The sequence below is a fragment of the Battus philenor genome, unplaced genomic scaffold (genome assembly GCF_028537555.1).
Source record: "Battus philenor isolate CCGP_79_NKW_IND1 unplaced genomic scaffold, ilBatPhil1.0.hap1 SCAF_1, whole genome shotgun sequence".
Lineage (NCBI taxonomy): Eukaryota > Metazoa > Arthropoda > Insecta > Lepidoptera > Papilionidae > Battus > Battus philenor.
This window is the reverse complement of record NW_027181661.1, coordinates 7,018,520-7,030,241: the sequence shown is the minus strand read 5'-3', so window position 1 is coordinate 7,030,241 and position 11,722 is coordinate 7,018,520. Positions and strand designations below refer to the sequence as shown.

Here is an 11,722-nt window from a genome sequence, read left to right as displayed (position 1 = left end):
AGTGTTCTAAAGTTGAGAGCTGAGATTGTAATTAGATGCCTAAAATTATAAAAGTCTGAGTATAATGAGAAACAAAATCAAAAGATATACAAGAGAGTTCGCATATGACAGCGAGTACCACGCACGCAATGTGTATTATCTTATATTCATGTTTTATATTAAGTTCGGCTAGCGGTGAACGCCCTTGTCTGAAGTAATTCAGACAAAATATATCATCAAAAAAAGTCCGAATCACGACTTACAAACTTCGATTGCTTAATCTATTGAGGCAAGTCATTGATCTTTGTAAGCCATCGATACCGACTATATTAACAAATTCAATCCAATCTAAAAAGGATTATATAGAAGCTATTAACTGTTAATATATATATATCCTTCAGTTTTTATAACAACTTCATAAAAGGTGGTAATAATAAGAGTAAATTAAGAAATGATACATACCAAAATAAATTACTAATGACAAATATATGGAACCAAATCTAACCTTAATGAAAAAAAATACCTAAATTATTTCAAAGGTATAAAAATATTTCCAAATTAAAAACGCTGATGTAAAAAATGGCAATAAATTATATAATCAACGTTTGAAAATTAAATAAATAAGATTGTTACAATATTTAAATTTAGGAGTTTATCTAAAAATCTAAAGAGTAAATTTTTGCTAGAGCCGAATTCCAATTTACTGTAAAATGTCGAAAAATTACAATTTCGAATATTATTTAAATATTTCATTCACAAGTAAAACACGAAATTTAAAAAAAATTTTTTACTCGTATAAATTTAATAATTTGTTAAATAATTAGAGCAATGATTAATGCGACTTTAAATTTACGAATGTAATGGAGAATAATAAACTTTTTTAAAGTGACATGGATTATACAATTTAAAATAATTATTATAGTTTGGGAAGTTGCGAACCATAATTTAAATCAATCGTCTACATCACAAATTAAGAAAGCATTTGTAAATAAAGTTAAAATATTACGATTATGGTTAAAATTATCGGTTTCAACAAATATACGCCGTCAAAAACAGTTCAATGAATGGTCCATACAAAACAACTAAAATGGTAATACTTATAGGAATTTGGATCTGGTTTACGTTAGAATTTATTAATTACATTAATAGTGACGGCACTTCGACCTCCGATCGCGTATAACAACGTCGGTCGTAGTTCGTAGGCCAATGTAAATTTAAATATTCTTAACAGTAACTTCAACTTCAACAATAAACTCTGTAGTATCAAAGATGGAGACTATGAAAACGTTAAACTTAACAACAACGCACAGAACGATGCGGCAAGACTGAACTAGACGGGGCAACAAGATGACAACTTATCGTCTTTTTTATTTAAATTGCGCGCAAAATTTTCGTCTGTAGGTCTGCAGTTTTTTTTTTTTAAAAATGGGGAGATATATCGTGTACTTCTCAAAAATATACATTCAAATGTTTAAAACTGTGGACACATTCTAAAGAAACGGATTGATACTCCTAGATTAGAATAGGCCCTTTAGGCAGAGATCGAAAAACGCTTCAGTTTAAATAAATACGTTAAGGGTAATAAGAATACAATACTTCAATATATAATAATTAGAAATTAAAAAAAAGGGATAACGAAAACGGGTCTCCGGTGACCTCCACTTACCACATAGTTCTCAGCAGCTGCGAACTTCTGAGACCAGTGGTATTCTGTGAAGGCGTGGTCCTTCCCCGGTCGAGCCGACCCATCCGTGATACTGTGGCTCTACCACGTAAAATTTAGATAATTAAAAATAAACATCTTTCATTGAAAAAGGGAAAGGGGGTAGGCAATATAGTTACAAAGTTATCACCTACATTCATTGTTTAACGAAAAGATGGTTGGTATATGTATGTATGTAAAATTCCATTGACATTGATGGAATATTCTAAAAGCTTTTACTGTAGCACCTACGGCCAAATAATACAGTGCGTGATCTACGAAAAATTCTGTGACTTTCAACGTGACTTGAACATGGCATTACCTATTATCATATAATTTTTTTTTTATTAAGCGCGGATTCTTAAATATAAATAATAATATAGCCTAAAAGAAATTGCATAACGATTTTCAAAATGTGAAAAATTAAATAATTTACGCATACAAAAATTGAAAAGGTTTTATAGATAACGATTTTGTACAATAAAACAGTAATATGAACTAAATGAAAATATACTTTAAATTCGGAAAATTAAATATGTGAAAATAGGTGTGATGTTTATTTCCAATTCTTATTTTCGGATATCGAGAAAAACTTAATGAACTGCCAACGTACAAAAAAACTTAAATGTTTTTTTTAAATTTATATAAAATTAAGGAAAATTTGAGATTACATAACTTGAAACCAAAAACAGTTCCAGAAAAAAATATTATACCGGTCTTTTGTTTAACGGAACATTTCATAAAATCCACAGTTGTGCTCGGTAAACATTTTACGTAATTTTTCTCTGCGATAAAAATATTCTTAGGTTATTATTCATGTACATGATAACGTTTAAATCGTTAATTGGTTGACACAAAATCTTTATGTCATTTAGATAGTGTCAATCAAAGGCAAACGAACATTATATCATTTAAAGATGGTGAATAAATATAAATAACATTTATGATAATGAAAGAACAATCTCAGAGAATTTGATTGTAAAATATTTTAGGTCTATAGAAACGAAACAAATCGAAAATTATAAATAACATAATTAGTTGGCTTTAATATATTAATATGCGAATTGACGAACATCAAACTGTTACTACGTATGCAATGATTAAATACGGTTAAATATGTCTTAGTCTACGCAACATACATTAACATTCAAAGCTGTTTATAATACTATGCGAGAGAAGTCCGCCGCGTAATATTTATTATAGATATTATAAAGATGCATTTCCTATAAGCCCCCCTTCCCTTCCATCTTTACAATAATCTGTCCACAAGGTAAAACCAGCTCTCCCCAGGAAGAAATTGAAATGTATATCCAATATACAGGTTGCCCTTTAAATCGCGTCAAGCCAAATCGAGTCATTATCATCTGTAGAATGTTTATTACAGGAAATAGGCCCCTTGTTAGATTTGCAATGGTACCGGATGACAGCGGCTTGCATCTAGGGTGTTTTTTTATAAGGTTGTCTATCCATTTTGAGGGTGGACGTTCCACGCTGCTTTTGCTGGTACGTGGTTTAAGCTCCAGAACCTTAAGACTCCAGCGATCATAGGCTACGTGGCCTGCTGGTAGGCGTATGTGCCATTTCTCCTTACTTGTTCGTGGGCTGTGTCAGTTAACTGTAGTCATCTACGAAACACCTCATTTATAATTCGATCTCGTAGATTAACCCCTAGCATAACTCTCACCATGGCTCTTTGAGTGACTTTGTCTTTGCCAATGAGGCCCGAAGTGAGAGACCATTAGTGCCAGCGTTAACTTCTGCAAATGCATAATTTTCAACCGAAATCGGGCGCTGAAGTGGCTAATTCAATAAAAAAGCGTGCGGTATTTTTTCATGTCTCTTTCCATTTTTTAACACAACAAGGCCAATGAAGTATTATAGAATAATATATAAATTATAGAATAATAAATAAATTATAGAATAGATTTTTATCTGTTTTTTTTTTACGAAATGATTACTAACATAAGACAGAAAAAGTAAAAAAATTACGGGAAAGTGAAGATTCGTAGGTATCGTAACAGAAAAAAACGTTAAGCAATTAATAAAATAAATAATTTTTCATGGCAAACAAATTTTAAAACACCTAACAATGGTTTTTTTATCTTATTTTCTGGAGTTATTAACCTATCATCCGATTTCGGCTCAACGTTGATATATGGGACAACCTGTATATGCGCAGCTAGACAAAAATGTGATCCGTTCGGAATTTTTTTAAACTATAACGCATCAAAAACATGAATTTAATGAGACTCGATTTAGGCAACCGCTTGAGGATGTTCTGCCCTTCCAGGCTGCCGCGATGGTGGGCGGGCGAAATCAGGAGAATCTTTGGAGCCACCAGGTGTTGGAGGATTTTCACGCACGATCTGAAGCTTGGAGTGTATGCGGAACAGCAGACGTGACTCTAGCGAGTAGTTGGAATAGCGCTTTCTGCAAACAACAAATTTCAAATTTAGCTTTCAGCTCATAGAAAATTGGCGGTCATCATACAGATATATCAAAAAAAATGATTTTTTACCTGGTATCTTGCAGAATATTTACTGCACGGTCAACCTCGCCGAGCGAATGGTGGCACATGGCTGCTTCCACGAGAGCGTATGGAACCAGAAACGAGTCCTCTTTGATCTTCTCCTTCAGTCTGAAACAATATTAAAAATATAATCAAATCCATTGAAATCACAGAACTCTCATGGACAGAGTCGTAATGCATTAAATACTACAAGAACGTGGCTATTGATTTTATTGAGTAATTAGTTATGAGTGAAAAAGCTTTATGAGGTTAAACCACGTACAAAATGTGGTTCAACAACATAAAACTGTGTGTATTTTGAAACATGTTAAATTAATTAATTATGTCATTAATTCCTGGTTGTAGGAAGTCTACAGGAGGACTGATATGGAGTTAGCCGAACTTTTTAAACGTTTTTTATTACTATTATTACGTTATTTACCACTTCTGAAACCATTGATTATTGGATAAGGTGTATTATACATTAATTCATTCCTTTAAAGCTTCTAGATTCTAGAAACCAATTACCCTGGATAATTTTAGCAATAAATACATATAAATTTGATTTTTACTTGAGAAAGACAACTATATATTTTTCTTTCCAAGTGCTTTTCCTGGTCACCCAATTTCTCCAAATAATACTGGTTAAATGGAAAAAATTGAAGTTAATATTACTGAATAAATTTTCAGGTTTAATAGTTGCTTCTATTAGAAAAAAAAGTTGCGTGTGTTTCTTTATTTTGCATGTGTTTCTTTTCTTTGTCTTACCTGACGACGTGATCGAGATGGTGCAAAGCTAAGCGCGGCACTCCAAGTACGACTAAACAACATCCGCGCAAGTATGCAAGTAAGGCGCGATTGTCCCCCTCCAATGCTGATGGCCAAAGATTCTCCTCGCGGTCCAGACGTTCGTCTGTGACCTCAATTTGCTAAGCATAAAATACATGATTATTAACAAGCAATACAAAATACAAATTCAAAAATTTGGCAAGCTATTGACCATTTTCTCGCTTCAGCGTTTTTAAGTTTTGTTAGGCTCTTCGTTCTTGGTGAAACTTCAGAGCGGAGTGAGATTGCGAACCCGAAATCGTGGTATGGGACGTCCACACACAAGGTGGACAGATAATCTTGTTAACGTCGTCGTACAATGCCGGATGTAACTTTCTAATTGAAAATATGGAGGAGGCTTATATCCAGAATGGCGTTTTACGGCTAAAATGATGGTGGATAAGTATTGACACACTTTTATCCATTCTTATAGGCCATGATAAAAAATAAACTTATTCCGATTGAACTCATGGCGAAATCTCAATAGAGGTACATTAGGGCTGCGTTTTAATGTGATAATTCTAGCTGTAATTGAGTTTATTATAACATACGAGTACACAAGGAGATAGCTTTAAATTTTGTATCGTTGGCAGTAAGTAACATAATTGAATAGAATCAGTTAATAATCAAAAACGTTTTTATACCTTAAGCATAGAATGTACCGCGGCGGCGTCGCCGGACAGTGCCGGCAACATGTTCCACAGGCACAATAGCTCTATTGCGGGCAGCAGCAGCCGTCCTCCTTGAACGGCGTAGCGCTCGCACCGGCGGCTCACCCATTTCTCCATTGGCAACGATTTGCCTGCGATTCTCTGCCGGTACAGGGGAGCGGCTCTGGAAAACGACACTCGTCAAAACTTGAACGCATATTTTTTTTTCTCTTTACTCCCTTTGCATATGCCTACATGTCTATCTAAATGATCCGAATATATATTAACATCATCCAGGATGACACTACAACGTGCATGTTGTCCGCATCACCGCACATTGCAATAAATAATAATATAACAGTACTTCATACAACAGTGAGTACGGAGTGGGTTCGCAATGCGTGCGCGCGAACTCGTCGTTGATTCCAATCTACGTGAACACGTTCGCCGCTTACTTGAGCAAATCAGCGGCCTGACGGCGTTCGGCGGGGGTTCCCTTCTCCCCGAGTTGCAGAAGCAATGCTGCTTTTGCATAGGAGTACACCGTGCGAGACCATGAACTCTCTTCAATCAGACGACCAGCGAATCCAGCCGCTCCGCGCCAATCCATCATCATGCTACACAAAACGTTTATAAATTAAACACATGCAAGACGAAAACTATAAAAATAAATAATAATAAATTAAATATGAAATTTAAATTAAAGAAATAAAATAACGAACTGAAATAACACAGAGTTTACGATTGACATTTAAATCCCCAATAAGAACACATTGAGAGAAAGAAAAAATTACGAAACACTGAAACTTTAAAACTAACTTTTTGAATAACATTTCTGTAAACAGAAGTATTTTTATACAAATACAATAATATTAATGTTGGGCAGAATATATTATATTTCTTGTCCCTTTTTTACAAGTAGGTGAGTCAGTTATGGTTCAATCCATATGGGTCTTTTCCAAATTTGAATTATGTCTGTCAACTGTTTAATAACGTCAACAATACATTGCACTTTAAACATTGCCCTGGTTTATTTTGCTTTATCACGAAAACTAATGGAAGAGTTTCGATGCCATTTGCTCTGTTGTGATTCGATAAAAAATAAGAAAAAATAATAACAATCGTGCAGTTCACCTTAAAATTAAATTAAATTAAATTGAAAGAACTAAAATTATATACAGACAGACGGAAATCTAAGGTGTTCATTATACAGAAAGCAACAACAATAGCACTGCCAAAGCACATTTTATTACAACATGTCGATTTTATAGTATAAGTTAAGCAGTTACGATGAAATGATTTTGAAATTATGAAAACACGTGCACTTTTTTGTTAAACATAAGCACATAATATAAGAATTCGCATACGCAAAAGATAGTCGATAGTTATGAAAATGTATATAATGATATATAGAAGTGAAACCTAGCCCGTCCTCTTCGACTAAATTATTAGCTTGGTTTTCAATCTTACATTCAAGACAAATACAACAAACAAAGAGAACATCTTGCTTAAATTTTTAGCTTCAAAAAGACTTTGGACAAAATTTATTTATAGTTACAACTTGTAAATATCGTATACGTTGGCAAGTACATATAATATAAATTCGTAGGTATGAGCAATAGTTCCACTTCTATATTTGTGAGCATCGCTAATGCATAAAATGGCGCAGAGATGAAATGAAACAATTGCAGAATCGATTAATGATTACGAAGTGATTGTTATATTATTTTTATTGATATTTTTTTAATTTACGTGCAGTAACAGCGGGAATGTATGCACATAATTTTTTTCTTTTCTTATCGATGAACTACTATCGGTACATGGTTCAATATGTTGTTTAATTATGAATATAAATAATGCATTATGGTTTGTGTATTGTATTAATAATGATTTAATGACATTAAATGCTGCCATTTAACAGTTATAAAGAAACTTGACCTAGTTCTTATAATATCAAGTTACACGAAACAAATAAGGAGGGTATGTATACTATATTAAACTTTTTTAATCTGTGGTTTGATATTTAATAATAAAAAAGGTCTTATAATCTAAGTAAGAGTAATAACTGAATTTCTGTGTTAGTTATTAATCTAATTAGTTCGTTTTAAAACATGTATCGTTAGCTGTACAAATTCTACGGTACTATAATAAATTTGAACGTTGTATATAAAGTTTAATACATAAATAATTATCATACGTGGGACAAATAATGGTGCGTAGAGATTCAATAAATAGGAAATACAATAAAATGCATATCTATGATTTTTATCATCTCCGCACTATTTAATTTCTATCATCACCTGTAAGAATAGTTTTATTCCATTCCTGCAAATACCTTAAGTACATAAAGAATAATTATTAAACTAAAATATATTAAATACGGCCTTCTCGTCCGTTGTTTTTGTACCTTGCTTACCCAGGAAAAACTTTTCACCAGACCATCGGAATATAATAAGTCTATTTACTAAAAGAAAGCGTAATCCTATTATAGTCAAGAAGCGTCGCAATGTGCGATCGTAAAATACATAAGCTATGTTATTTGTCTTGAAAGCGTCGAAGATGTATAAGTAAACATATTAAATTTACTTCATACGGTGTGACCCGACCACCACCTAAAATAGAAACGTGTTTGTTTTCATGCTTACGCGTTCGCCCACATCAGCTCCCAGTAGCATAAGTGGCGGAGCTGGCGCCATAAGTGCGGGGTGTCTGCCGCCCGTAGGTAGGTCGCCGCTGCTAAGGCGCACCGACCACGAAGGAGTTGTAAACGTCCCTCGAAAAGGAGGAACCAAACCCCCTCCGGGTATACCTGTCGTAAAATTAACCACATATCAGACTAGCTGTTCCTCGCCTGCTTAGCGAACCCAATGAACTTTAACCAGAAGCACATGGTAAGTTAAAATAACACTCACCTTCAACTGCGTCTCCAGAATGCGCTGACACAGATCGAAGTCCGGTGTAGCTCCAGCGAAATGGCTCACCACGAGATGGTAGGCCAGCAAGGTCAGCTCGCAGAGCACTCCACGGAGACCAGGCTCCCGAGCTCCAGCTTGCAGCTCTGCCAACCCAGCCTCCTGTAAACAAAAGTGTTTCGATGTGTCCTTACCTAAAAAACTACAGAAGTCTACAAATCGTCCATGCTGTTAACTGTACTTGCCTTAATTATGGCGATATTGATACCGTGGACACGAAATAATATTCTTTTTCATGATATTGTGCCATCTGTTCTTCTTTGGCAGGGCAGTAAGAATGTTGGTGTCAAAGAACGAGCAGGAATGGGTCTACCAATGCCAAATTAATTCACTACGACGTCTCGAACGTGTTTAAAGATTCGTGTTAAGTTTTTATTATAAAAGCTTACAAATATTTATGGCGATCTTTTTAGTCAGGTCTCGCAGCGTGCAGAAGGCATTTCATTAATTTCTATATAACGTCTGAGTGAACAAACAATGAGCCTTAATATGGTTGCAGTTGTAATAATATTTTTGAGATTCCTTAATCCACTATTGAGTAGCCGATTCAATGAAATTACTAATTTTTAGTAATTATTCGAATTATTGGACCAGGATATAGTAATAGGAGAGAGCTGACACTTTAATGAAATTTGTAAAGGAGAATTTTTTCTTACCTTGTCCCCGGAAAAGCCTACGAACTCTAGAAGAGTTACGAGCCGGGGGGGGAGCATCGCTATCATGATGCTGAACGTGGCGAGTCCTAAGCGAACGCCGCTTTGGAAGTGCATCCGCGACATCTCGCTCTCCCACGGCTTTTTCTCTAGTATGCGTGAGCACTCCCTATGTAACAAACAAATAAACATATTGCTTACCTTTTCGTCTTACAACACTTAAAAAGGATTAAATAAATGCATTGTCAAATAAGTTATTGGTAATTCTTATAGTCAGCACAAGTGCGGTTATCGTGGCGATCTTTGAGGAGGCCTAGGCTTTGCAGTGGCTATCGGCAGTCATGATGATTTCATCGTTGGAGGTGGTACGTATTATGGTATTTCTAATTAAAATTCAAGGTGTATATGAATTAGTTATAAATTACAAAAATACCATGAACTATGATTGTAACCTGTATTTGATTTATAAAGACTACTTATCTTACGCTTTCGGATCACACGTGCCATATTGACTTAAGTTATAAATCCGTGATGTTTCTTATAGATGGTTCATAATATATTATTAAAAAAGTAAATAAGGCTTTATTTTGATGTTATGTTGATATCAACATCAATATATAACAATATATAATCAAAACTATCAATATATATTGATAGTTATGATTTTTTACGTCAAATCAGGATCACTAAATCTATCAATTCAAATGCACGTAGTTGAAAAGTGTATCTAGTAAATTAGAAGTATTTTAATGAATATGCCCGGCACATTATCCTAAACCTCAAGACATTTAACGGTCTGTAACACGGGCAGCGACTTGAAATAAAATAATGTACCAACATGTGTATAATTGAGTAAAATTTCCAAATTGTATTGTTAATATGTATCAATTTTAGCTGCATTTATTTTGTTTGTAAATAATGGAAAATCGTTGTCGTGCCTCGCAGCTGGGGAAATAAAGATCCGTATCAAATAGCGGCAACCCTCTCTCAACTATCTGCGTTTAATAAAAGCGAAAAAAAAATTTTGTGAAAAAAACAATGGCGACACAAATTAGAATTGATAAAAAAAATAAAGTTTAATTCAGGTCCATTAAGCAAAAAACAATTGACCTTACATGTGACGGGTGAATGTATAGTTTATTTGACAGCAAAAAGCCTAAAGCTTTTTAATCTATTTCTATTAACCTTGTGTAAAGCTATCGCTCAGATATAAGTAACATTAATTTATTTTTCCTATTGGAATGTGACAAGTCAATAACTTTTTACAGTAAAAAAATTGCATGTTCATTATTCAACGGTTTTATTGGATCTTTATATAAGTCATTTATTTTTTGTTGTCCCATATGGAATCCTCATACATCATATTATCTATTGGAAATGTTTATTCTTGAAAATAGAGGTACTTCAAAACTCATGTCAATTGCCTTTGAACCAACAACAAGTTTTCAAGAGTCATATCGTCCATTTGATAGCCTGTGTCCTCAAAAAATGGAAGAAACAAAAATAGACAAATGTTTGTCACTAAAAACAAATTTAACTTACTTGTAGATGTTGTAGGAACTCTTGATTTTGATGGTAGCACGAAGAAAGCCCGCAAGATCTTCGCCATCCAAAATGCATAACGCAGCCTGGAGAAGAGTTGACTCGGCGGAGCACAGCTCTGCGTGGGCTTGCTCGTCTGACATGCTCATGTAGTTCGTCTGTTAAAATAATACACGTTATACAACCAGAGTGTAGACAGCATTTAATTAATACAAAATTACTTACCATAGAGTAACGCGATGCATCGTTTTTGCAAAATAAATGGTGGGCTATAAGATAATTCAAGCTTCAACAGCTTAATCAGTCTATGACTTTCTTCAATCAAGACGGGGGCATTTGTCATATATCTAATGCCAGCGTGTAGGTCGTTTCCAAAGAAAGTTTAGCGAGGCGAGGTGGCCACCACGAAATCGAGAATTGTCATCTTGTGTTTTTTTTTTATGTAGTTACATCACAAGAACAGAATTTCTCGTGAAATTTGTTCAATTTATAGACGTAGACATTAGTTGAATTAAAGCAAAACATTCTTTATAAAAATGGCAGCAATTCCAATGCTTTAAACTAAAAGATGTTTTTTTTTTCAAAACTATCAGTGACGTTTGGAAGAATATCTTCCAAGGTCTGGCGGAGATTCTGTTTATTTCAATATATATATATATATATATATATATATATATATGTATGTCAAGAAACAACATTTATTTTTTCATTACTTTTCCAGAAGTGAAATTTAATGTAGCCAACCCTTGATAATTAATTAGTAAAATACTAACGAATTTTAATACCAATAGATAAAATTACTGAGATAAAGCTATGGTTCTATCAGAAGCCGATTTAGATTAAAACGAAAATTCCTCTCGTCTAGGAAAACTCAAAAGTTTTCTAGA

General features: G+C 34.0%; 1 protein-coding gene across 2 annotated transcripts in view; it reads right to left on the bottom strand.

Moving 5' to 3' along the window:
• Positions 1 to 2,597: 2,597 nt before the first annotated feature.
• LOC137933419 (tetratricopeptide repeat protein 39B-like) overlaps positions 2,598 to 11,722 on the bottom strand; it is a 52,910-nt gene continuing 43,785 nt past the window's right edge. For both annotated transcript variants that reach the window (XM_068777374.1, XM_068777380.1), the window contains 9 exons: positions 10,836 to 10,993; positions 9,297 to 9,462; positions 8,581 to 8,742; positions 8,314 to 8,477; positions 6,124 to 6,285; positions 5,663 to 5,852; positions 4,959 to 5,119; positions 4,200 to 4,319; positions 2,598 to 4,111 (listed from right to left, as the gene is read on the bottom strand). In XM_068777374.1, the coding sequence (XP_068633475.1) occupies positions 3,937 to 4,111; positions 4,200 to 4,319; positions 4,959 to 5,119; positions 5,663 to 5,852; positions 6,124 to 6,285; positions 8,314 to 8,477; positions 8,581 to 8,742; positions 9,297 to 9,462; positions 10,836 to 10,993 (1,458 nt within the window). In that variant the 3' untranslated portion in view covers positions 2,598 to 3,936. The remainder of the gene's footprint in view (positions 4,112 to 4,199; positions 4,320 to 4,958; positions 5,120 to 5,662; positions 5,853 to 6,123; positions 6,286 to 8,313; positions 8,478 to 8,580; positions 8,743 to 9,296; positions 9,463 to 10,835; positions 10,994 to 11,722) is intronic.